The sequence below is a fragment of the Suillus discolor genome (assembly GCF_016758755.1).
Source record: "Suillus discolor strain FC423 chromosome Unknown F5147scaffold_12, whole genome shotgun sequence".
Lineage (NCBI taxonomy): Eukaryota > Fungi > Basidiomycota > Agaricomycetes > Boletales > Suillaceae > Suillus > Suillus discolor.
Window position 1 is genome coordinate 369693 of NW_024541259.1, and position 22664 is coordinate 392356.

At 49.5% G+C, this 22664-nt stretch overlaps 7 protein-coding genes and 1 non-coding gene across 8 annotated transcripts; 4 read left to right on the plus strand and 4 right to left on the minus strand.

Annotated features, from left to right (window-relative positions):
* Window positions 1–1130: 1130 nt before the first annotated feature.
* Window positions 1131–4299, plus strand: F5147DRAFT_631439 (uncharacterized protein). Its single transcript, XM_041432798.1, has 3 exons — window positions 1131–1687; window positions 1750–2194; window positions 2248–4299. Exons 1-3 carry the CDS (start codon window positions 1183–1185, stop codon window positions 4163–4165), a joined length of 2868 nt encoding a protein of 955 aa, XP_041295902.1. The 5' UTR covers window positions 1131–1182; the 3' UTR covers window positions 4166–4299.
* Window positions 4300–4875: 576 nt separating this feature from the next.
* Window positions 4876–4947, minus strand: F5147DRAFT_t51. The gene has a single exon. It is a non-coding gene; the product is annotated as a tRNA-Gly (tRNA).
* A 69-nt stretch (window positions 4948–5016) lies between these two features.
* F5147DRAFT_681315 (ENTH-domain-containing protein) lies at window positions 5017–7179 on the plus strand. The gene is made up of 6 exons (XM_041436373.1): window positions 5017–5294; window positions 5366–5444; window positions 5495–6018; window positions 6073–6259; window positions 6311–6489; window positions 6547–7179. Exons 1-6 carry the CDS (start codon window positions 5134–5136, stop codon window positions 6980–6982), a joined length of 1566 nt encoding a protein of 521 aa, XP_041295903.1. The 5' UTR covers window positions 5017–5133; the 3' UTR covers window positions 6983–7179.
* F5147DRAFT_681317 (uncharacterized protein) lies at window positions 7180–8077 on the plus strand. The gene is made up of 6 exons (XM_041436374.1): window positions 7180–7356; window positions 7414–7496; window positions 7557–7581; window positions 7643–7709; window positions 7760–7975; window positions 8038–8077. The coding sequence occupies exons 1-5, from the start codon at window positions 7315–7317 to the stop codon at window positions 7909–7911; spliced, it is 369 nt and encodes a 122-aa protein (XP_041295904.1). The 5' UTR covers window positions 7180–7314; the 3' UTR covers window positions 7912–7975; window positions 8038–8077.
* Window positions 7953–9383, minus strand: F5147DRAFT_681335 (putative methyltransferase-domain-containing protein). The gene is made up of 8 exons (XM_041436375.1): window positions 9271–9383; window positions 9097–9209; window positions 8905–9037; window positions 8752–8853; window positions 8594–8704; window positions 8351–8545; window positions 8131–8295; window positions 7953–8077 (listed from the first exon to the last, which is right to left on the minus strand). The coding sequence occupies exons 1-7, from the start codon at window positions 9313–9315 to the stop codon at window positions 8200–8202; spliced, it is 795 nt and encodes a 264-aa protein (XP_041295905.1). The 5' UTR covers window positions 9316–9383; the 3' UTR covers window positions 7953–8077; window positions 8131–8199.
* A 418-nt stretch (window positions 9384–9801) lies between these two features.
* Window positions 9802–17136, plus strand: F5147DRAFT_608154 (Ion transport protein-domain-containing protein). Its single transcript, XM_041432375.1, has 25 exons — window positions 9802–10430; window positions 10482–10652; window positions 10702–10809; window positions 10858–11317; window positions 11368–11450; window positions 11502–11709; window positions 11763–11852; window positions 11900–12075; window positions 12128–12572; window positions 12614–12899; window positions 12963–13240; window positions 13296–13462; window positions 13514–14569; window positions 14622–14852; window positions 14901–14944; window positions 15001–15265; window positions 15312–15488; window positions 15542–15571; window positions 15620–15731; window positions 15784–15966; window positions 16018–16331; window positions 16382–16527; window positions 16585–16831; window positions 16885–16955; window positions 17012–17136. The coding sequence occupies exons 1-25, from the start codon at window positions 10159–10161 to the stop codon at window positions 17044–17046; spliced, it is 5655 nt and encodes a 1884-aa protein (XP_041295906.1). The 5' UTR covers window positions 9802–10158; the 3' UTR covers window positions 17047–17136.
* Window positions 17137–17210: 74 nt separating this feature from the next.
* Window positions 17211–20597, minus strand: F5147DRAFT_528172 (uncharacterized protein; the record flags this gene model as incomplete). The annotated part of the gene is made up of 5 exons (XM_041430039.1): window positions 17211–17776; window positions 17823–18318; window positions 18376–19239; window positions 19290–19859; window positions 20067–20597. Coding segments are annotated over 5 exons (3027 nt in total), but the record flags the coding sequence as incomplete, so codon positions are not given.
* Window positions 20598–20793: 196 nt separating this feature from the next.
* F5147DRAFT_681343 (uncharacterized protein) lies at window positions 20794–22425 on the minus strand. Its single transcript, XM_041436376.1, has 7 exons — window positions 22217–22425; window positions 22039–22161; window positions 21902–21985; window positions 21719–21840; window positions 21528–21651; window positions 21108–21479; window positions 20794–21051 (listed from the first exon to the last, which is right to left on the minus strand). The coding sequence occupies exons 1-7, from the start codon at window positions 22363–22365 to the stop codon at window positions 20919–20921; spliced, it is 1107 nt and encodes a 368-aa protein (XP_041295908.1). The 5' UTR covers window positions 22366–22425; the 3' UTR covers window positions 20794–20918.
* Window positions 22426–22664: the final 239 nt, after the last annotated feature.

Here is a 22664-nt window from a genome sequence, read left to right on the forward strand (position 1 = left end):
TTGACATCCATTACTTTCCAGGCGGGTGGAGATGCGTCGACTGGCAGAGATGCGTCGAAAGGTGGATATGTATAGCGCGTAAAACAATCCAAACGATCAACCACAGTACTGTGTGGGGAGCATGGAGATCATGAGTTTCGTTGCGGTATTATTCCGTGTTCCGAAGTGATATAGAGGATAGGATTTGATATGAACAAACCAACAGCGTGTTGTATTGCTAGCGGAACTATCTGCCTACATATATGCACGGAGCTACACGACGTCTCGCAATCAAAGCATGCAAGTTTAAATATGTGTGTTGCCACTTACAAGAAGTCCCGTCTGATGACACGTGCGAAGATTCAAGTAAGAGTGGCTCATGAAATTCATTAGTCTCTAGTCAGTTCACAGGTATTCTGCGCACCAAATGAAGTGTTAGAAAGCTCCAAAACAGCCATCGTATAAGAGGCCTCTCCACTCGTCCACGACGGTCAGGGAAGACTGATTGACAAGAATTCGTTATCTTCAAGTCAGGGGCAATATTTGCCCACATAACATTCTGACAAACAGAATGCACGAGACGTCAGGCATCGTTACAGAGCAAGGACAGAAGCTAACACGTATCCTCAAGGTGCGCACTAAAACATCGTCGAAGAATACAATCAAATTAGAATCGCAGATGCACCAGGTTGGTGGATGATTCCGGGTTGGACGAACCTCGTCTGAATGTATGTTCTCAGAAGACCGCTTTAAAGCGAGACTCGTGATTAAGTTAGGCCTGTTGCTGTGTAATTCTGTCAATACTACCTGCATAAATAAATGGACTCCCGATCACCCATCCTGCACATCGCAAGCATAAAGTCTGCCTCAAACCCAGTGTAGGGAAGGTCGTTATTCTTGGTCGCATAGTATGCACTACAGAGCGAGATTCTGCGGGGCGCTGGGCATTGTTAAAGGCCAGGACCAGACCAAAAAAGAAGCTCGAGGGTTGCTCGAGGGCAACCTGAGGTATATACAGACATAGCCTCAATCGACGTTGCCGGTCAACCTGTGTGGTGAGAATAAACTTCCTAAGTTGGGAATAATTTAGAAATGGTGCGACTGGTGATTCAGAAAAGTGGCACGATTACAATAAGCTCTTATAACTAGCCCGAACGTTGCTTGCTGTTAGTCTTTTGCTCTCCTACCGGCAGTAGCGCAGCAATGAATATGGACGGTGAACTTCACGTCGACGACGTTTCAAACGATGAGCTCAGTGACTCGCTCACCATGCTCTTAAATAATCTGTCAGATTCAGAAACCTCCTCATCCCAAGCATCTTCTCCACCAGACTGGGCTCAGCTTTCCTCTCTCTGGCCGCAACAACCCTTGGACTTGAATTCTGACCAGAATTCAAAATTTCCTGATCTTGGCGGCTCTTTCAACTTCTCTTTTCCTATGGACCTTGACCTTAATGCTGCATTGTCCATGGCTGTCGACCCAAGTACATTGCACTATCATAACACATCTCCGCAGACTATGTTCGACATGAATTCTCTTCATTTCCAGCCCCAGGATTTACTTTCCTCTTTTCCGTTCACTTTCTCCTCACCTACCCTCAGCTCTGCCTCGGCGTCTTCCAGCTCGGCAGATGAGAAGTCACCCCGGATGAGCATCTCATCCGGTACGTCCGTGTCTCCGGTCATGGTACCGATTAGCTCGGGTACAGGTATGCGTGGTCGATTTTTTATTTATTTCACTAGCTGTTTTTTTATTCATGGAATATCACAGACCCCTTCTCTGGGGTGATCATGCAGGCAAAATTGCCCATACCCCGGCTCATATCCTCTATTCCGGCATTGCCTTCCTCCAAACCACCGAAGCACAAGCAGGACTCTCAACCTTATCTCTCATCTTCAGCATCGTCCTCTCCTTCCCCCGGTCCGACCACTCCCACTTCCGACTCTGGATCATCCGCACCTAACACTCAGATGGCAGGTGCTGCTGTCATTAGCCGCCCAAAGACTAGTCATACAACTATCGAGCGCCGTTACCGCACAAATCTCAACGCGCGCATTCAAAGCCTCAAGGCCTCTGTCCCTGCTCTTCGCGTTCTAGACCAAAATACTACCCAGGAAGGTGATGTTGTAGATGAACGCGGGTACATTGACGGTGTCAAAGTCGCGAGGAAAGGAAGCAAGGCCAATGTGCTCGGAAAGGCAGTTGAGTATATCCGGTGAAATAAATTTATCCCCTTTGTAATCGTACTTGCGCTGATCGTCGTAACAGCGTTTTGAAAAGGCGTGAGATTAGGCTTCAGCGCGAGCAAGAAGGGCTGCGTACCCTCATCCTTGGAATTCCCGGTGCTCAACCTCTCCTTGCTGAATGGGACCATGAGTGGGCCAAAAAATTTGGAGGCCCAGAACGTGATGAAATCGGCAATGATGCCGAAGCCTACGAAGCGAGTGATGATGAAGATGGCGATGGGGAAGACGAGGGTGATGACTCTGAGCGCGCCCGCAAGAAGCCCAAGTTAACAAAGACACCTGCGGCCAAGAAGGATAAATTACCTGCTGTTTCTGTTGCCGCTGTTGCGCCCACACCCATCGCCGAGGGTATCCCCGGAGCACTGCCGGAGAAGCGCAAGCGAGGTCGACCCCGTAAGATCCAACCTGGCGCTCCGCTTCCGATTGTCGCTGCTGCACCTGTTTTGCTCAGTGACTCTGTTAGTGCACCAGTCCAGGGCGATGTTACTATGCAGGCACAGCCCCAGCAGTATCTGCTTGCTGTCTTTGCGCTCTTCTCATTTTTCAACTCGCCCTTCAACTCAACAGGTGCTTCGCATCCTCACACGCACCAAGGTTCGGTACTATCCCAGGTTACCGATTCTACACCTGTTGCTACTACTACGATGTGGTCATGGAGCAGCGCCGTACAAGCCATTCATCTGATCGCATCTGTTCTGGTTCTGTTCACAATCATCGTTCCATGGCTACCTCTTCCAGGATATGTTCAACGTGCCAAGATCATGCGCCTCATACCCTTTAGTTACCTAATCAGCAGTCGAGCACCACTTACAACTCACGAGGTGGCGGAATCTCTTTCTCCCCCTCTCTCCCCTGATATCAGCGACTCAGAGTCAGACGCTGATTCGACCACCACGGAGAGAACTACCCGCCAAGAGCAAGGTCCATTGTCAGATGCACTTGCTCAGAGCGGTTCCCAGGATGAACGTGATGCTCTCATTGACGCACTAGGTTTGAGCACCGGTGCACTTGGAGCAGTCCGAAGCGTTTTCACCAGGCGTATGGTGAACGAGGTCTCCGACTTTGAACTTGAGCGAAGGGCTTGGATTCGCTTAGCCGAGCTTGTTGCTCTTCACCCCGCCTCAGCTTCGGCCCTTTTACGTCTTCGAGTCTATCTGCGTCTTTCGTCTATATTAGGCACATCTGGCAAAACAACACAACACGCAAGTGATCTGGCGACACTGGGTCTTCTTGCCCATTCACTCCCAGCATTCTACATAAAGGATCGTTCGCAAAGGTTATGGAAACGTGCTCGTGTTGGGGTGGTCCGCCCTTACGAGCGATTAGTGCTAGAAACGCTCTCTCTCGAGCAAGCCGCTCTGACACTTACATCCTCACCCCCAACCACATCCCTAACGCCACTTGGTGCCCTCGCCACGACCCTTCTACGCCAACGTCTCCGCTCCCACACATCCAAACTTTTCGTGCAAACTGTCACCCATTCGCACAGTGATCCACTTTCTCAATCCCACGACGTAGAGCAGGAAGCCAGGTGGAACGAGACCATCAACGCAGGCCGGAGTCTAGGCGGCGTCATCGGCGCTATCTCCGACTCATTCGCTAAAGTACGGGAGAATGACGTGTTGAATGTGAAAGACCTAGTCGTAGACGATGAGGACATCAAAATCGTGCTGAACACCATCATTTTATTCCGGCGGATCTTTCCATCTCGGATTCTGTGCTGCGATGACACCAATGACGAGGTTTCGTTTATATTGTCTCCCCCACCCAGTCCGCCTGCGAGAGGACCACAGAAGGAGGTGGTGATGCAGTTGCGTCGGGCATTGGGGTCGAGTGTATTTGAGGAGCAGAGCGAGGATCGGGATGAGTTGGAGGATTCGCGGGATCGTGCGGTGGATATGCTTGTTGAGTATGAGAGACGGGGGAGGACTCGTGTTTGATAGGTTTGTCTTTGAGATATGTGATAAATAGAGATCTTACAATATATTAGTATTTACCCGCTTGTTGTCGGTTGTACTGCAGACTTTTGATTTCGCTTTGGACAACTCGTTGGCACTTGGAACATATGTACGCCATGGAAAATCGCACCAGATTAGGACGTTTATCTGACAAAAGCTTTGGAAATAAATAAACGCGTTATCACTTATAAGACGTTTACGGTAGGTTTGGCCCATCAAAATCTTCAAGGGCCAAGTAGGCAAAGGTTTCTAAAAAGTATTGTAGGTGCGACTGCCAGTCACGGTCATTTTGAAAAACCGGATGCGATAAGTCACTCATCAACAATGGCCAGCTAAGACTCTGTTAGCACATGCGCACAGTAAACATATGATGAGTAGAATTTTTTTTTTTTAAACTTAATGCGGCAGTCTTCCGACTCGTACTCGTCGTTGCAATTCGTCAGTATGTCTGGTGTTACCACCCCAGCATGAAAAATCGATGCCTGTGAACGATTTCCAAAGAGTATTCAATGCCCGGCCCGAGAATGAGCGCCACGTTGCTAATTAACGTCAATGATGTTGACCTCCTAGAGAGGACATGGTAAAGTGCGTTATCGACGGTACACAACGGCGAGTCGCGACTACAGGTTATATGTAGGTAGAACTCTCAGTGGAACTTATGCGCAAGCCGCGAGAAAAAGTCGAAAAAGAAATACGCCGAAGGGGAGTCGAACCCCTGCCGCTTGCTTGGAAGGCAAGCATGATAACCGCTTCACCATCGGCGTGTGTTAAGGTTCACACATTGCAATATATTGCAACCTGGGTCGGCGACTTCCGCAGTTATCACGTCCCTTCTATTCCATTCACAACATCCCACCGACCACGATCCGCTCCGCGCTCCTTCTCTATTTGACTAAAGCAAAGCCTGATAATCTGTGGAACTTCTGTTCTGCGAATCACGATACGGTGTAATGTCGCTCCAGCACTTTGGCAAGGGTGCCCTCCGTGTCGCCAAAAATTATACCAAGGGTTATTCAGACACGCAGGCAAAAGTCCGGGATGCAACATCTAATGATCCATGGGGGCCATCAGGAACTCAGATGAACGAGATCGCTCAGCTGTCATACAATCAGTGCGTGATCGTTAGGCAGCTTGCCTGGTGGTCGTGGTTCGCCAGCAGTGCTGATGTGCTATTGTTCTCAGGAATGACTTCGTCGAGATCATGGAAATGCTTGACAAAAGGTTGAATGATAAAGGCAAGAATTGGCGACATGTATTCAAGGTTAGCTACCTTGCTTCGGATGGAGGACCCGAATTCAAACTCCCTCCCAGTCACTCACCGTGCTGGACTACCTCCTACACGCTGGTTCTGAAAATGTCGTCCTATATTTCCGTGACAATTTATACATCATAAAAACACTCAAGGAATTTCAATATCTGGATGAAGATGCGAAAGATTGCGGTGCCAACGTCCGGCAGAAGGCTAAGGATATCTCCAACCTCCTTAGTGATCCAGCACGTTTACAGGAGGAGCGCCGGACTCGGGCAAGCATGCGCGACAGAATGATAAGAGGGCAAGGCAATGGAGAAGAAGACGAAGATGGTGGGAGGAGGAGCTTTGCACCTCCTCCTGGAACGCCCCCACGGAAGGCCAACCGTGGTGCTGATCGCGATGAAGACGAGCTCCGTAAGGCGATCGAAGCATCAAAAAAGACTCTTGCGGAGGAACAGGGCCGGAAAGCTGAAGAGCAAGACCTTGCCACAGCAATACGATTAAGTGAGGAAGAGGAGGCGAAAAGACATAAGGCCGTTGAAGACTCAAATGCTCACGCATTATTCGATGATCAAGCGCAGATGTACGTTAGTCCATATCTATGCTTGATTTCAATTGATGATCTTGTTCATTTCAGATCCTCACCGAACGGTTCCAACAGTAACAATCCATTTCCCTTTATCGACCCTACTCCATATGCAACAGGCTTGCAACCTCAGCCCCAGATGCAACCGCAGTACACTATTCAGCCTCAATACACGATGCAGCCACAGTTTACATCATTTAACCCATACCAACAGCAGGCGCAACAGGAAGCAATGCAGGTATGGTAACACCTGGTTTCACTGTGAATTGATTGAACGTTCCATTAATAGGCAGAATATTTGAGGCAACAACAAGAATGGCTTCGTCAACAGCAAGAAGCACAGGCACAAGCTCAGCAACTGGCCCAACAAGCGGCGCAAGAGGAATGGTTCAGACAACAACAACTTCAAGCTCAACAACAACAACATCAGCAGCAGCAAGCCTTATTTGCGCAACCAACTGGATTCGGGTATGTCACCGCTTTGATATGGATGCTCGTTACGGTGACCTCAAATCTTTACTTCAGTTCCAATAATCCCTTCGCTCCTGCTTCTTCGCCTATCCCAGTATCATCAGGGACACCAGTCAATGGCACCCCTGGACCATCATTTAATCTTCAAGGAACCTACTCCAACTCGAATGCACCTTCTTACAACTCTTCACCTGTACCCTCACAAGTGTCGTCACCTTCCCCAGCTGTCAGCAGCACATCCACAGGCGCAGGTGCGGGCCGTGGTGGCCCGAGTCGGGCAGACCAGGAGCACTCGCATCTTGCCAATCTGTTTGCCAATCGCGACGATGGTCAAGATACATTCGGGAATGTCGGCGCACTGCGCTACGGGCACACGCAAGCGGGTTTGCTGGCAGCACAGAAGACAGGACTTGGGACCAAAAATAACCCCTTCCAGTTGCAGCAGCAGCAACAGGGTCAGAATGCAGAGCAGCCATTTTTCTCGATCTGAGGAGAGGCAGATGGGTGGACGTGTAATGATGATTTATCGCTGGATGATGACTTGGATTATGAATTTCCGTTTGTCCCTGTGTCTCGGATTTCTGATGTTGTATTTATTACCTCTTCCTTACTTTTTGTGAAACTACCCGATACCAAATTTACACTTCTGACACGCTTCTCGACCGTCTTACATAATAACCAACGTCATCAGCCAATGCACCACTTCCGCCCCTAGTTAGTAGCCCATCAACCTTATACAGACTTTGGATTCTCAGCATCAGTAAAATCACACGCCGTCGCACAAATCCCCACCTAGCCCTCATTGCGCCAGACCGTGATACCATGGAATCCAATAATGGCGCTGCTGACTGTGTACTTATTATCGTACGCCGCTCTTGTGCAAGCAACTCTACTTGATATACTCACACAAGGAATGAACAGGTCGCCATTCTCTTTCCCCCTGCCGCAGCAGCCTTCATCTCAGGCTGCGGTTGTGATCTCCTCGTGAACATCTTGTTGACTTTGTAAGTACTTCTTCCCCGCGCTGCAAACTTTGCATTTCACTCATGTCCTGTCACTGTTAGGCTCGGATACCTTCCCGGACTCCTCGTGCGGAATTGTGCTCATCTGTGTGATTATTGTGGCTGACTCCTTTTGAACATATATGTAGCACGCGCTTTGGCTCATATTCAGGCGTGTCAACGTTCAGGGAAGACGTACTAGGGGTAGTTATCGATGTGAGTACTGAGAATTTTGCGCATGTCATGTGTGTAACTTGCCCTTGCAGACACTGGTGCGGAGACACCCGCTCCGGCGCCTCAGCAAAGTGCTCCGCAGCCACCTGAATATGGTGCCACGAACCAGCCAAGTGCCCCACAGCCGACCACATACGCAGCAACAAGCCAGCCCGTTGATGCTCCTCCGGTCGTCAAGACTTGAAGAATAGCATGATTCAACCCACGCACGTGGTGGTTGAACAAGGTTCATTCCCAGATCACCTGGACTGTAATCCGAGTCATACGAGGAACGTTAAGAAATGTCTATCCAGTCGTGCTTATCACTTGCAATATATTTGTCTGAATCCCCGGAGTGTTGCTTACTGGATCTGGATCTCAATATAGATGTGACCGTATCATGGGGCGTTATGGGAAGTCTCACAAACGATGAGAGGTGCTATAGCACCTACCTGAAATGAAAATAGACTTTATCGGCGTGCTAGATCGGAATTCAGTGAGGAAAATCGCCGGTATCCCCCCTGGTCATCCTCCAACCATGTACTGTAGCACGAACTTCCTCTTCACCTGGATCTTCCGGGAACATGGGCTGTGCAACATCGAACAGTCAGAAAAGAATTCATCAACACGTGGATCAAGCCAACCGGATATTTGCGCGTCACTATCTCCTCACAAACCCAGCCTCCACCCTGAGCTTTGCGGAAAAAATCAAGATCTCGATCTGCCAAATGCGGTCGATGATGGGAGTAGAAAACCAGCACGCATGGTGCAATTGAAGTATCATCGTTTGCGGAGCGAGAAGCTAAGCACATATCGCATGATTTCAATAATGCATCATGCTATGTGCGTTGAGACACCGATGATTGAATGGACCATAGCGATCTTACCTGCGAGTGATTGAAGATTAAGTCTGATAATATGATTAAGTGAAATCCAGTTGAGGCATCCTTTGGGAGTGCCCGCATTATACTGTCTACAGGGTGGCCCCACATATATCCCTGAAAAATGAGCAATCAAGTAAGCCACGAATGCTCCCAAAAAATACCTGAGTTTCAACATGATCCTGCTCGTCAGGAGCCAGATTTTGTCTCGCGTTGAATTCCAAGTTATCGATGAGGACCGCCTCCGGGTAATCTGTCAGTACAACCTGTTCAACGAGTGAGGCAAGGCGATGGAACTGGCGTGGATATGTTCAGACTTTTTTGGCACCATTTTGTGCTGCGACGAGTCCTGGGAGACCTCCACCAGCCCCGAGTTCAAGTACACAGCGATCGCGTGCTATCTTTGGATTTGAATCTATATATGATGCAAACGCTAATGCTGCATTCCATCTGAATTGAACGCAAGGAATTAGCAGCGTCCGGTGGGCGCAAAGTCTAAATAGCGGTACAGATGATGAGCCCATAACGGATGCGATCCTACCAGGCGGATTTTGAGATCGGGGAAGGCGTTTCGAGTGCATGTTGCAAAGGTTGGCGGAGGTGTTGGTGGACGCGGAGGTTCCTGTAGTTGAAAAATACATTAATCTTTTGGGTGGTAGCATCTATATATTACTAGCACAAACCGTGAAAACATCACCGAGATAAAGATCCTCTTCGCCGTCTTGCATTACTAATGATGAATGACGAAACGAAGAAAACCGCAATGCAAGAAGTTGAAGAACTACAACGGTGATCCGATCAGTGTTTTGACAACCCAAATCGAGAATATGTTTCACAAGGATAGCTATAGTATCCGGTGATTAAATATTTGTACAGACTTTCTCCCGACGTTGCATTTACGCTACGGAGGCTACCGTGACGCATATGTTATGGATGGCCAGCATCTGGACAGCCAACACCATTCATCTCTCAGTCATTCAACCCAAAGTTCTTCTTCTTCTGCTATCGACTTGACTATCACTATCACAGGCCTTGCCACTTCAGCTCCTCCGAGTCCGAGTCTGTCTCCGACACTTCATCCTTCAGTGGATGGTGGTCGTTCCGTCGCTCGCAGACGAGCGAGCTGGGCAAAGTTAGATGCAGGGCAGGATCCCTTACGCCCAAATCTCTCAGTAACTATGGAGGCGGGTCCTTCAAGAATATCGCCCCGGCCATTAACTGCAGACGAGGACCCGGGTTATTTTCCAGACAACGGATTCTTTGCAAATACATTAGCCTACAATGGGAGTTCGATTTACAACGAATTACCCTACACCGCTACACAAGCTGGTCCATCCTCCGCCTCGTTAATTTCGACTCCGGAGTCTGACCTTGACTCATCCAAGGACGGAGATGATGTCCATCTCACTGGCACCAACTCTCAATGGAAATCCACAGACGGAAGTTGGGCTAGTGCTAATGATTTGACCATTGATACCGAGCGCACGGGAGGTGCTACAGGCCCCACTAGGCGGAGGACGCTGCGTTACAGTTCCTCACCTTCTCCTCTCAAACGAACGGGCTCAGCATTCATGGTAATGTCAAAGCACCTTCAACGCGCATCTCTCCGCGTTGTTAATCTTTCAGGCCATGCCTCGGACAATTCAATCCGCATACCAGATGAAGACTTTGACGGTGGCGAGTATTCTCCCATACAAGATAACAAGGAACCTCTCGAAGAACAATGGAACGAACAACAAGTGTTCCTTACCAGAAAGCTGACTCCCTTACGAGGGCGCACTCTCGGTTTCTTAGAGTCCTCCAGCACGTTTCGTCTTCGCCTCTATGGCTTCCTTTCTCACCCGTACGCCTCTTCTAGGTTTCTCCCGCCCGACAATATTAATCATCCTTGCAGATGGACCGAACCTCTGATACTTTGTTTAATAATTCTTACTGCCTGTGTATTGATATCTCAAGCATCTCACTCAGTCCTTCTTCCCTCGGATCAGTCTATGCCGACCTCACTTAAGGGTTTCTTTTTTGCTTGGGAGGATTATGTTCTTTTTGGGTTGTTCACCCTATTCACGTAGGTTTCATACTTGCCACCATCCCCTCAGCCTGATCCCTCTTGTTAGGTTTGAAGCAATTGCGCGAATATGCGTTTCTGGATTTCTGCTAGATCCTGAAGTTCCGATATCAGCTTTCTTTGTAAGTCCGACATCATCAATAACGTCGACCTCGAGGTTGGGTCCTTCCGCACCCGGTTCCTTGTCACGCGGCCTCTCCTTAAGGTCCTTCTATGATCGTATATCGTGGCCTTTCAAACTTTCCGAGGCTACCACGTCACGTTCGATGCCTGACATAGCAGTTCGTCCAAGGAATTTGCCTCACGACGCTTCACGTCAAGAAAAACAGACCATAGTAGATGGGCCTTCTTCACGCGCCCATCTCCGGAATCCCTCACAGCCAACTTTCTTCTCCCGTGCCCTTCGGTCAGACCAAACACCTTCGGACGTGGTCTCACTGCCATTCCGATTAAACATCGATAGTGCACGCGACAAGGTGTATCGTAATATGCCATACTTGCGCCAAAGCTGGGGAAGAATTGACTTCATCGCCATTCTCAGCTTCTGGTTGAGCTTTGCACTCGCGATGGCAGGCGTGGAGCGTGGGTCTCATCATGTCGCTGCGTTCAGAGCGATGACTGTGCTGCGAATAGCAAGGCTTCTCGCTATTACTTCTGGAACTACTGTGAGTTTGCGGGCGAGATTTTACCTATTGGCATTTACACAATTCTACAGACAATCATGCAATCACTGAAGATCGCTCGGCCGCTGCTTACTAACGTGGCATACTTTGTTGTCTTCGCTGCGGTGCTATTCTCGTGAGTCTATCCGGTCTCTGAATGCTTATCGAACATGAATTATTCTCGAAGGATAATTGGCATCCAATCGTTCAAGGGTTCTTTTCGACGGAATTGCTATCTTCAGCCCACCCTCGGAGAAAATCAAACGCAAATATCACAATCTTGCGGTGGTTACATTGATCCGGGTACCCTAAATGTCTCTCCTTATTTACAATTGGATGGTACATCAGGCTCCGCGGCCAAGGGTTATATCTGTCCTTTGGGGCAGGTTTGTCAGGTTTGTCGCCTGGAGTTCCTTCGATAGATGACGATCTTATAATTTCGGATCAGGAGGGAGACAATCCATACAGTGGCATCCAGAGCTTCGACAATATTTATTATGCCGCGCTTCAAGTTGTCGTCGTGACTTCGGCCAACGGCGTATGTGTTTTTTTATTCATATTTCTGTCGCGCTAATTTCCTCTCAGTGGTCCCCGATCATGTACTCGATCATCGACGCCGAATTTTTTGTCTCCTGCTTCTATTTCATTGTCTGCATCCTCGTGTTGAACATCTGGCTTATCAATCTGTTCGTTGCTGTGATAACGAACTCGTTCTCTGCCATACGTGCAGATACGCAGAAGAGTGCCTTTGGTGCTGCACCGTGTGTTTCTTGACTTTTCCATATGCTAGCGCTAATGTTGTTCCAATTACAGACTAGGACTTGTCGTCGAAGAGCAAGAAGAGGGTTGGTCAGACGGGAAACACATTTCTCAGAGCAACTCGCTCAAGGAATTCTATACCCATACGCGCTGGTGCTGGGTATTTCTGGCTCTCGCATCGCTCGTGGTACAAGCCACCGCCAATGCTGATATGAGCGACCTGCATCAACAGATACTTGACAAGTCAGAGCTAGCGCTTACAGTGGCCTTCGACATCGAGATCATCATCCGCATTGTAGCAGAGCTCCCAGCTTGGCGAAGATTCTTCCAGCACGGGAACAACTGGCTGGATCTTGTGTTGGCTGTGGGGTCGAGTGTTATTCAAATTCCGGCTATTCACAACTCGGAGCTATACCCCTGGTTGACGATATTTCAACTAGGGAGGTTCTACAGGGTGATTCTAGAGTTCCCGAGAATGAAACCGCTCATGGCGAGTCTAGTCACCATCTGAACATCTTACAGACAACTAAACCATCTCAGCTCACGGTCTTTGGGAATCTTTATGGTCTAGTGAATATGACGCTTTTCTTACTGCTCGTCAACCTCCTTGCCGCGTTGGTCTGCGTGGAGCTCATTCGCGGTGATATGAACGACTCGATTGGGTTGAATTTCGGACAGTTGTGGAATTCGTTCCTCGCCATGTACCAGATCTTTTCCTCCGAGAATTGGACGAATGTCTTGTACTCGACAGCAATTGCAGAGATTTCCCTGGGGCAGGCGGTGATCGTGATTATTTTCTTATGCTCGTGGCTTATATTCGCAAATTGTAAGTCGCCCAAAGTGCTCATGCATATTGCCCTCCTTCGTTGACGCGCACTGTTTTCTCCAGTCATCGTGATGCAGATGTTCATCGCCGTCATTCATGAGAACTTCAGTGTGGCAGAAGAAACGAAGAAGAGTAAACAGGCATCGGACTACTGGGTTCAACACCACCCACAGAGGGTCACGCACAATAGTTGGACTCGCAAGTTGAATCCGTATCGATGGATCAAGGCGGATCCCGTTCGCGTCAAGGTCGAAAACCTTCCTTCGAACCTGGTCTTACCAATGCAGAAAACGCTTGTGCAAGATTACGGGGTTGTTAGACAGCACAACCGAAACGGGGTTGTATGTGTTTTTTGAGTGTCTGAGATGACAAGCTGCTGATATCCTGATGCGAAAGAAACCCGTTCCGTTGAAGGGTGCGAGGCATCTGCCTTCAAAATCGCTGACGATGCTTCAACAACTGTTTTCTGGGACTACGGATTCTAATGATGTGCCGTTGGCGGACTTACGACAGAGCCGTCGTGAGTCGACAGCAGTGCAAAACGAAGAGACGGAGCGTTATCTGTAAGCTTTCTGGTACATATAAGTGGCAGCTTTGCTGACACGAACTTGTAGCGATATTCTCGCCAAGGCGGGCAACGGCACCGACACGACCGAGAACGACCATGATGAGCATTCCGAGCGGAAGGCGCAGAAGGCGGACTTTATCATTGACCACCCGACATATGATAAGACCTTTTGGCTTTTCTCGCAGGAAGATCGTCTTCGGAATATGTGCCAGAAGGTTGTCAAGCCTGCTGGCGGAGAGCGCCTATTCGGAGCCCCACCCTCCGATGTTGCCCATACGTTATTTCAGCTCATGATCTTGTTGACTGTGCTTGGTGGTATCATCACGGAGGGCGTAGCCACCCCTTTGTACCGGCGCAATTACTACATGGAGCACGGTATGGTGCGTGGTACTTGGTTCAACATTGCCGAGATAGCGCTCGGTGTTCCTTTGCTAGTCGAACTCATTATCAAGATCATCGCCGATGGTTTCTTGTTCACCCCAAACGCCTACGTCAAAAGCATATGGAATATCCTGGACTTCATTATACTCATCGGTATCCTAGTGAACTTGTCATTCACGCTCATTTTTGTCAGTGGATTGACTCGTTTCATCCACGCACTCAAAGCTCTTCGAGCTCTCCGCCTTGTGACCTTGATCGAGAAAATGCGGAACACATTCGAATCACTCATTATTTCCGGGGTGACTCGTATCTTGGATGCCGCCATTTTGGCGATCCTGTATCTGATTCCCTTTAGCGTTTGGGGCGTCAATATATTTGCAGGATTAATGAATGAGTGCAACGATACCAGTGTCCAAGGCCTCGACGATTGCACCAACGAGTTTGTCAACACAATATACGGCACCTCTTTCGGATATTTAGCCCCTCGTGCCTGGGACAATCCTTCACCTTCCACGACGTTCTCCTTCGACAACTTTCGATCTTCGATGCTCATTCTTTTTGAGATTGTATCGTTGGAGGGGTGGATCGATGTGATGTTGGTCTCGATGAATATTACTGGGAAGAACCAACAACCGCAGGTCGACGCTTCGCAGATCAACGCTATTTTCTTCGTCATCTACAATTTGCTCGGAGGCGTTGTAATTCTGACTCTTTTTGTCAGGTGAGATTTGTCTTTTGTAGATCGCTGGCCTGTTGGCTTACGGCTTGCTTAGTATTATCATCGGAAACTTCTCATCCAAGACGGGTTCTGCATTCTTGACCCAACCTCAACGAGAATGGATTGACCTACAGAAACTGATCAAACGCCAGAAACCGTCGAAGCGTCCTCAGACTCGGCCTACTCAACTATTACAAGGATGGTGCTACGACCGTGCGATCCACAAGCACGGCTGGTGGACGCGAATGATGACGTGCTTCTTTGTCGTACAAATTATCGTTCTCATGTTTGTGCCTCTTTCTTTCCTGGTTAGCTATGAACTCATTTGTTTCAGGACGCAAACATTTACAGTTCAAGTAGCTGTTGCAAAATTTCAAGGTTAGTAATCGGTTTGTTTGTACTTCCTTTCGGTTCCTCAATGTGACTCCTTTCAGACGACTTCTCGCTGATCATCACAACGATGTATGTCGTCGATATCGCAGTTAGGTTCTACGGTGTTGGGTGGAGGAGTTTCCGAGCCAACGGGTGGAATTTGTTTGATGTTGTAGTGGCCGGCGGTAGTTTCATCACGACGTTGGTCGTTCGATTTGGGTACATGGGTTTTGCCGTTGAGCAGCTGCAGAAACTGTTCCTCGTCAGTATCGCGTTCAAGCTCGTGCAGAGGACCAACAGCCTTAATCAGCTCTTCAAGACTGTTATGTAAGTGGGGCGGTCAGGTTTTGATTAACTATTGACTTTGTTGCAGGGCGAGCTTGCCCGTCATCTTGAACCTCCTGGGCCTGTGGTTCATACTTTTTATCTTCTTCGCGATCATGTACATGGAGGTCTTCGGCTTGACAAAATGGTATTCTGCAGAAACTCACACTCAGAATTACCAAACCATGGGTTCGGCGCTCGTGATGCTCGCATTCATGAGTACGGGGTAGGTATTTCCAACGCTTTTCTCATGATGTTTTTTAAAATATCTACTCATAGCGAGGGCTGGAACCAATACATGCATGACTTGTACGTGATCAAACGGTCCTTTTTGTTCTGAAGTTGACGCTGGTTTAGTGCTCTGGCATATCCGCGGTGCACCATCAACACTAGTGGGCTAGTGGAAACGGATTGTGGAAGTACCCCTTGGGCGTTCTCCCTCTTCATCGCTTGGAACCTCCTGAGCATGGTATGTGAACCTTAGTAATTTCGCGCGTGCTTCCTGATGCTATCTCGAATAGTATATATTCGTGAACATGTTTACTGGAGTCGTCGTGCAGAATTTCTCCTACGTTTTCCAGTCGACTGGCGGAGCAAAGGTCATCACTCGTGAAGAAATTCGTTCGTTCAAGAAAACGTGGGCGGAGTATTCCAACCCAAAGACTGGACTGCTCGAACAAAGGCGATTGGTTCCGTTCCTAGGTGTAAGTTCCGTGCGACGTAATGTTCACGAGACTTATCAAGTTCTTTTTCAGAAATTAAATGGGATTTTCGAGGTTCGCATATACCCAACTGAGTACTCCGTTCCATCCATTGTCTCGACGTGCAAAGACATCCGGAAGATTGCGACGAAAGAAGGGACGAAAGTGGAGACGACATTGAATCCACGGAAAGTAAACAAGGTGCTGAGGAAGGTCGACTTCGACATTATAAAACAGCGAAGAGCAGTATATTGCCGGCTATTTCACGAAGCCAGCATTATTGACAGCCATCGCAAAGGCATCTCGTTCACCGACATGCTTTTTCTTTTGGCCCACCATAAGCTGATTGTGGACCGCGACGCACTAGAGTGAGTTACTAATTTGCGTTGATGCTGTTACAGTTCTGACCACAAGGCAGGCTGAAGGATCTAATCGTGAGGCAAGGGACGAACAAACTTGTGTCAGATTTGGTGAACCTCGACCGTGTTCGTTCTTTGCTGAAAATGATATCACTGCGACGAAGATATTTGGCCAAGCGAGAAATGACACTCAGTGCGCAAAGAGGTAAGCTTCTTTTCGGCGTCATCAACATCGTAGATGATGATCCAATGTGTATCATAGACATCCCCGCTATTCAAGTCGACCCTGCACCATCCACTCCACCCCCATTAACTCGCGATATCACTTCACCTCGTAGTGACCACGGCCGTTCAGACAAAAGCCCTTCTAGCCCAACTCCCTCTCCCCGAACACTTGGCCCTTCCCCAGAGCTTAATGCCTGGGATCATTCCTTCCGAAGTAGTCTTCAGCGTTCCCGCAGAACAAGCGATGTCAGCATGCTTTCTGCCGACATGGGTCATGGTTACTGGTTCGTGCTGATAGTCGCTCATATTAAATAGTTTATTGATAGGTTTGACGCAGGAGAGATAGTTCATTAGACATCGGTGATCAAGAAGGCATCGTGTCATCTATGCAGCGTTCTATATGGGGTGGTATGTTATTTGTCTCTGATCTGAGCCTTGTCGATTGCCTAACTTCCCGCCCTCAGAGATTATGCAGCAAGCTGCAGAAGAGGACGCTTAACTCGATCTTATTATTTCAACTAATCATGGACGTTTTACGGACACTAACTATATTGCATGTGTACCTCCAACAATCAACACACTCGCTTGTATGGTATTGGATAGAAATAGATGCATATAATGGTAACAACATAGGTGTGACGAGCAAGCATACAGTATCTATGCCTGGCCCTGGGCTCTCCGAGATTTCCACACCTTCTTCTCCTGAACAGTCTCAAATCCATCATCACTCCTCTTGTGTTCAGGCGGTGGGGCATTACGAGATGTGAGAGGGGCAGGAGATGCAGTCCGAACAGGTGCAGCAGCTGGAGGTTTCGCTTGGCGATCTCTCCAGCCTCCGGCGGTAGCACCAAATGCACCAGGCCGGTATGCACCTGTGGTAGCAGCAGGAGCAGGAGCAGGAGCAGGAGCAGGCAGAGGGCTTTCAACCCGTGGTGGTGTGGATATAGCGGCGGTAGCACGGGTGGGCGCAGAGGGCGCTCCTCCACGTCGCCAAGTTCCTTGGGGCTGCGCTGGTTGCGCTGGTTGCGCTGGTTGCGCTGCTAGTTGATTGCGCTGTTCCGCGCGGCGTTGAGCGGCATGTGCTTCAGCCTCAGCCTCGCGTTCGGCACGTTTCCTTGCCTCCTCTTGAGTTTTGGCACGCTCTTCTTCCCGTTTCCTACGTGCTTCGGCGGCTTTCTCTTTCTCTTCCCGTTCCTTGGCCTCGGCCTCTTCCTCAGCTGCGCGGCGCTCTGAAGAAACATGAAAAAACGACTATATGAGATCAAGTATACTCACCAGCTTCTAATCGAGCTTCTTCTTCCTCCTGCTCTCTGCGAATTCTCTCAGCCTCAAGACGCTCTTGTTCTTCCTTGTCTTTCATCTTCTGATGTGCAGCCCGCATCTTCTCCTTCTCCTCCTCGATTCTCTTGTGTGACTCCGCGAGTTTGGCTGTGTGCTCTTCACTTCGCTGTGCGATGATGAACTCCTTTCTCTGTTGATAATCCTGCATCATGCGGCTCAAGCGTTTCTTGGATATCATGTCCTCCTGGAACGCCTGGCGAGCACCCTCAATGCGTGAGCGCTGAAGTGTTTCAAAGATTGTGCGGTCGGTGGCTTGCTGTTCCGCATAGTCCTCTGCAAGCAGCGGCCGCTCTTCCTTGCGGTACGCACGCTCGATGTGATCGATTCGCTTGGCAGCAGTGCGCAAACGCTGATTGAGCTCTTTCTTCTCGCGTTCGAGTTGCTCGACTTGCATGCGCATGAGTGAATCTGTCGATAGATCTTCCATTTCCTGTGGACAGTCATATCAGCAACCCTGTAGTAGGCAGTTTGAAAAAGGGATACGCACGTCCACCGACACTTTCAAGTTGCCCTTCTTGATCAGTGTTTGTGCGAGCTTCTTGGCTTCCTCCGCACGAATAGAATCCACCTCCTTCTGTGCGCGTTCCCGTTCCTTCTTGGCTATCTCGAGCTTGGCGCGTCGCACCTCCTCGTCCTTCTCGCGTCGCGTCGTTTCCGCACGACGGCTGGCCTCCTCCTTCTCCTTACGAGCGGAGAGCTCAGAGAGGAGCTCGCGGCGGCGGGCAACGAGTGCACGACGGAGCGATAGCGCATGCCGCTCAGCGTTCGCAGCCGCGACAAGCTCCACAAATTTGGCATGCTGTGCAGCTTCTTCTTCCTCGGGAGAGAGCTGGGGCGGGGGGTACAGAACCGCAAGGGAATTGTGCAATGTCACTGCAAGCGTGCTCAGCCGTGTGCGCACGAGCTCTGCAGCGCTGGGCTGGATGCTTGCTTCTGAGTTGGTGCTCGTGGACGGGATGGGGTCCTCGGAACTGACTACGAAACCCTCGTCGATGAACGTGATTGTGCCAGTGGCGTGGTCGACATACACACTGCGTTCACCGCGACGTGCACAACCCATGAGGAACGCCTCTACCTGCTCTGGGCCGAGGCCCTCGAGGGGAGAGACCAGTTCGAGGAGCGAGGTGATAGTAAGCGTGGAATAAACTTGAGAAAGTTGTGCGAGCAGGCGGGAGAGCAGTGCGCGTTCCAGGAGGGAACGGTAGCCAAAGTATGGTGTGTCCGGTGCACACAGTTCTGCGAGAAGCGGGGCGGTGGAGGAGCAAAGCGTCAAGGGGTCGAATGAAGCTTCAAGGAGCGTGTACAGAGACTTGATGGGTGCTGGGGAAAGACGGAGGACGTCACGGGAAAGCTGTGAATAGGTAAACATACGTTCAGCTCAAAGATGGCGAATATACATACGGCATCTTTGATCAGCCCGGCGCGAGTGGGTGCTCTGGTGAGACCAAGAAGAGCAGTAAGGCGCGATGTCTTGCTTTTGCCATCCTCATCTTCATTTTGTAGGCCAACAGGGACAGCCAAGGCACTGACGAGTACTTGGCCGGCGAGTTTCGTCATCTCCTCTTCGCTCTTTCCCCCAATGCTGGTAACAATTGCGTGGTACCGACCCCATGCAGCGGCATGATATAGAGCATTTCCGCTCATCAAGAAAATCTTAGTCAACTTTTCATAATAGTTCGCCATCATCGCCGGACGGGGAGCCTTTTTTGCCATTGTGAGCAGATTGTGCACATCCTCGACACTGCGGAATGCCTCCTGCCAAAGCTCGAGTTCGACGGAGGTATTAAGCTGAGCAAACCGAGTGTCGAGATGATGTTGCAGTGTCTCCGCATCCGATAGGTTGATGGCATGTGTTTGATGCGCATATTTTGCGACATTGGAAAGGTGCAGTCGGAGAGTTTCACAAAGTCTCCGGAACTCGACCTTCCGTTGGTGTTTTAGGCAGAAACGGAAAGCTTGCTGCGCAACTTGCTAAAGAATTCATGTCAGAAAATATGGAATCAGGGTCGTCCCGCATCACGCCTGAGCTGATCATCATGAAGACCATGAGGCGGTGTTACCTGCCTAAACTAGTAGCCTTCCCTTCAGGAAGCATATGAAGAATGACCGAAAATTGGAGAAGGAATGGAACTGCTTGCCAAAGGCGCATGCGCGTAGTGAGGAGGAAAATGAGCTCACCTGATAGATGACTTCTAGCCGAGCATTATTCTTGAGAGTCTCGAGTGATGTGCGATAGCTCTCCCACAGGAACTTGAGCCAGGGCGTGACGAGTGCACGATCCGTGCGGTCCTTGCTCTGATCACCACTAACCGCGCCGAGGAGAATGCTCTCGGGCGTTTCGCTTGCCTCAAGATCGTCGACATCGACAGGTCCGGTGACTTTGTCCGCTTTCTCCTGCGCCTCGGAGACTTTTGCATCTGAGAGCTGAATAAACCGGTTGATGACAACCTCAATGCTTCCGACGCTCGAATTTTGAGCGATATTCTTGTATTGCATCAGGCCTTCTTTGGCAGTGCGGCCTTTACGCATGTCGACGCAAAGCTCCACGAAGCGGATCACGATTGGCTCGAGTGTAGTGAGAGGTGTCGAGCGGAAGCGTTTTGAAGAGAACATCTCTACGAGCGACTGAAGAGCTGCATGAGACTGACCGACAGAGACGAGGCCCTCTGCTTGTTTGAGCACGGCCTCAGGTTTTGTGAACGGTGCCATGATTGGACTGTGGGTTGTTGGTTGTGCTTGTCGAGCAGGACGTCGTACGGACTGTTCAAGTGTGTTTCGAGTGTGACTTTTCCCGCTCGAGTGTTTTATACAGCTCTTTGAGTTCGCTGTGAGTCGGGGTAATGGGCTTACTCGATATCGGTACCGTTAATGACAAGGAAAAAAACTAAGTTCAGTGGCCCCGTGAGAAATATAATCTGTTTTAGACTTCCTGCTGCGACGTATTGAAATCTAAGCACTTTTCTGTGGACATCGTAATTTTACAAGGCTATTGAATACATCTATCTCATCGCCAACAAGCTACTTTTCACTTTAAACCCACCGTTGAACAATGACACTGTTAGCTAGCCCAGCACCCTCGATTGTTTGAGTATCATCTTCCAAGGTACGATTAGGGAATGTCGTTCCAATCGCATACGGGCGTGACAGATTCTCGGGACGAGAACTACCAATAAATATTTAGTGTCTCTGGCGAATTTTCAAGGGCTAAACGCAACGTACGCATTGATGAACGAGCGAAGATCACCAACGGTATGCGTGAGATTCATCCTGCATGGCATACGCGTACCATCTGCCAGGCGGATCTGCACGCTCGTGGTAGGCTGCGTCTGATCGACCTCAAAGCGGGTGCTGATACTGTGCCTCTCGACACTAGCACTGGAATCAGCAGCACTGCTGTTGCCAGACGGAAATGATCCTGGCATGAAAGGTGCTGCACCAGAGGTAATAGCAGGAGTTGGTGCACCAAGCCTTTGTCCAGATCCTGAAAAGTTGCCCCTCTTGGGGGGTACATATTCCTCGCTAAGTCTGGTTGCCACATTAAGGTTGACACGTTGCCCAGGTGTGACGTCCATGAAGGATATGGGCGCAGTACTGTAAAGAATGAGGACGGGTATATCATGATGACAGAATGTAACATACCCTTGCTGGATAGACCTCAAAAGCTCTTGATTACCGGGTTCGTCATATCGCATCAGTGGTCCATCCTCAAGGCTAAACCCGTCTCTCCAAAGATGCAAGTGCCGGACAACGATGTCACCTTCGTCTTCATATAGAGTACCAGATCAGCCATAGTAATCACCACTAGAACAGCAAGCGGTAATAAAACTCACCATCTTTTGCGGTCGGATCCGGCACGTATGAGCTCTCCACTTCGTCACTTCCAAGTATATGCCCGCCGCCACTGAAAGGTCCAGCTGCTCTGCGGGCATCAGGTGCAGGTGCCATCCCGCCCCTTCAGAACAAGGGAGTGTTTGTCAGGATTAAAAAATTGATGCAGCCGCTGAACGACGTACTCTGCGGCTTGCCTCAAGATGTCTCTCACGAGGCGTCCACCAGGACGAGCACTGGCAGAGTTAGGGTTCTGCACTGAAATGCCACTACCCAGCTGGTAAGCTCAAGTACTATCATGCAGGGATCAAGCTTCACACACCTCCGCTCGCCACCTGCAAACCAGTTCTCACCCTCTTTGTCCTCATCGTCCCCGACCTGTGGTCCTCCTGGCACTCTGGCACCACCAGATGTAGGGAGATTCGAAAGACTTCCAAAGCCACCTCTATTTACATTTAATACTCAGATGGTTATCAAAGATAACGGTGCTGAAAGCGCACCGAGATGAGGATGAGGAGTTCCTGCCGGAGTTGTTGGTGCCACTCCAGTCTCCAACCCGACCTACACGAGGTGCAGATGGCCGGCCCCATCCAGCGGGTAGAGGCTCGCTGTTCTGGTTTCCTCCAAGAGATTGTCCTCCGCCTGACATCGTTCAAGTTAATGATATCGATCTATATAGTCACGATGAGTTCAATACGTGACGCGTCCTACCAGTGTGTATTACATAAGAAAATAAATTCAGTAACTTCTAGACGGACGTGACGAAGGATTGTGACATCGACTAACCTTGGGCTTGGTTCGGATTGTATTACTGTTGATTCGTTGAAAATTTCTTCCGCTATGTTTAATGAACAGATCACTTAGTGTTACTCTGCATCAACTTGCTGAGTCTCTTCGGGTGTAGTTCCAGACGGTTCTCTGGGCACAGATCTTGACGGATACAGGATA

Bases quoted from the DNA above. Each gene is read 5' to 3' on its own strand.
- F5147DRAFT_681315 (XM_041436373.1), top strand. From the start codon at position 5,134: ATGTCGCTCCAGCACTTTGGCAAGGGTGCCCTCCGTGTCGCCAAAAAT. The intron at 6,019-6,072 runs GTACGTTAGTCC...TGTTCATTTCAG, and splicing joins TTCGATGATCAAGCGCAGAT to ATCCTCACCGAACGGTTCCA. The intron at 6,490-6,546 runs GTATGTCACCGC...TCTTTACTTCAG, and splicing joins GCGCAACCAACTGGATTCGG to TTCCAATAATCCCTTCGCTC.
- F5147DRAFT_681317 (XM_041436374.1), top strand. From the start codon at position 7,315: ATGGAATCCAATAATGGCGCTGCTGACTGTGTACTTATTATC. The intron at 7,582-7,642 runs GTGCGGAATTGT...ACATATATGTAG, and splicing joins GATACCTTCCCGGACTCCTC to CACGCGCTTTGGCTCATATT. The intron at 7,710-7,759 runs GTGAGTACTGAG...TTGCCCTTGCAG, and splicing joins TACTAGGGGTAGTTATCGAT to ACACTGGTGCGGAGACACCC.
- F5147DRAFT_681343 (XM_041436376.1), bottom strand. From the start codon at position 22,365: ATGTCAGGCGGAGGACAATCTCTTGGAGGAAACCAGAACAGCGAGCCT. The intron at 21,986-22,038 runs GTGTGTGAAGCT...CCAGCTGGGTAG, and splicing joins TTTGCAGGTGGCGAGCGGAG to TGGCATTTCAGTGCAGAACC. The intron at 21,052-21,107 runs GTACGTTGCGTT...ATTTATTGGTAG, and splicing joins CTTCGCTCGTTCATCAATGC to TTCTCGTCCCGAGAATCTGT.
- F5147DRAFT_681335 (XM_041436375.1), bottom strand. From the start codon at position 9,315: ATGCAAGACGGCGAAGAGGATCTTTATCTCGGTGATGTTTTCACG. The intron at 8,546-8,593 runs GTAAGATCGCTA...CAACGCACATAG, and splicing joins TAATCTTCAATCACTCGCAG to CATGATGCATTATTGAAATC. The intron at 8,296-8,350 runs GTTGGCTTGATC...GATGTTGCACAG, and splicing joins TAGTGACGCGCAAATATCCG to CCCATGTTCCCGGAAGATCC.
- F5147DRAFT_631439 (XM_041432798.1), top strand. From the start codon at position 1,183: ATGAATATGGACGGTGAACTTCACGTCGACGACGTTTCAAACGATGAG. The intron at 1,688-1,749 runs GTATGCGTGGTC...GGAATATCACAG, and splicing joins ACCGATTAGCTCGGGTACAG to ACCCCTTCTCTGGGGTGATC. The intron at 2,195-2,247 runs GTGAAATAAATT...TCGTCGTAACAG, and splicing joins AAGGCAGTTGAGTATATCCG to CGTTTTGAAAAGGCGTGAGA.
- F5147DRAFT_608154 (XM_041432375.1), top strand. From the start codon at position 10,159: ATGGTAATGTCAAAGCACCTTCAACGCGCATCTCTCCGCGTTGTTAAT. The intron at 10,431-10,481 runs GTACGCCTCTTC...TCATCCTTGCAG, and splicing joins TATGGCTTCCTTTCTCACCC to ATGGACCGAACCTCTGATAC. The intron at 13,463-13,513 runs GTAAGCTTTCTG...ACGAACTTGTAG, and splicing joins GAAGAGACGGAGCGTTATCT to CGATATTCTCGCCAAGGCGG.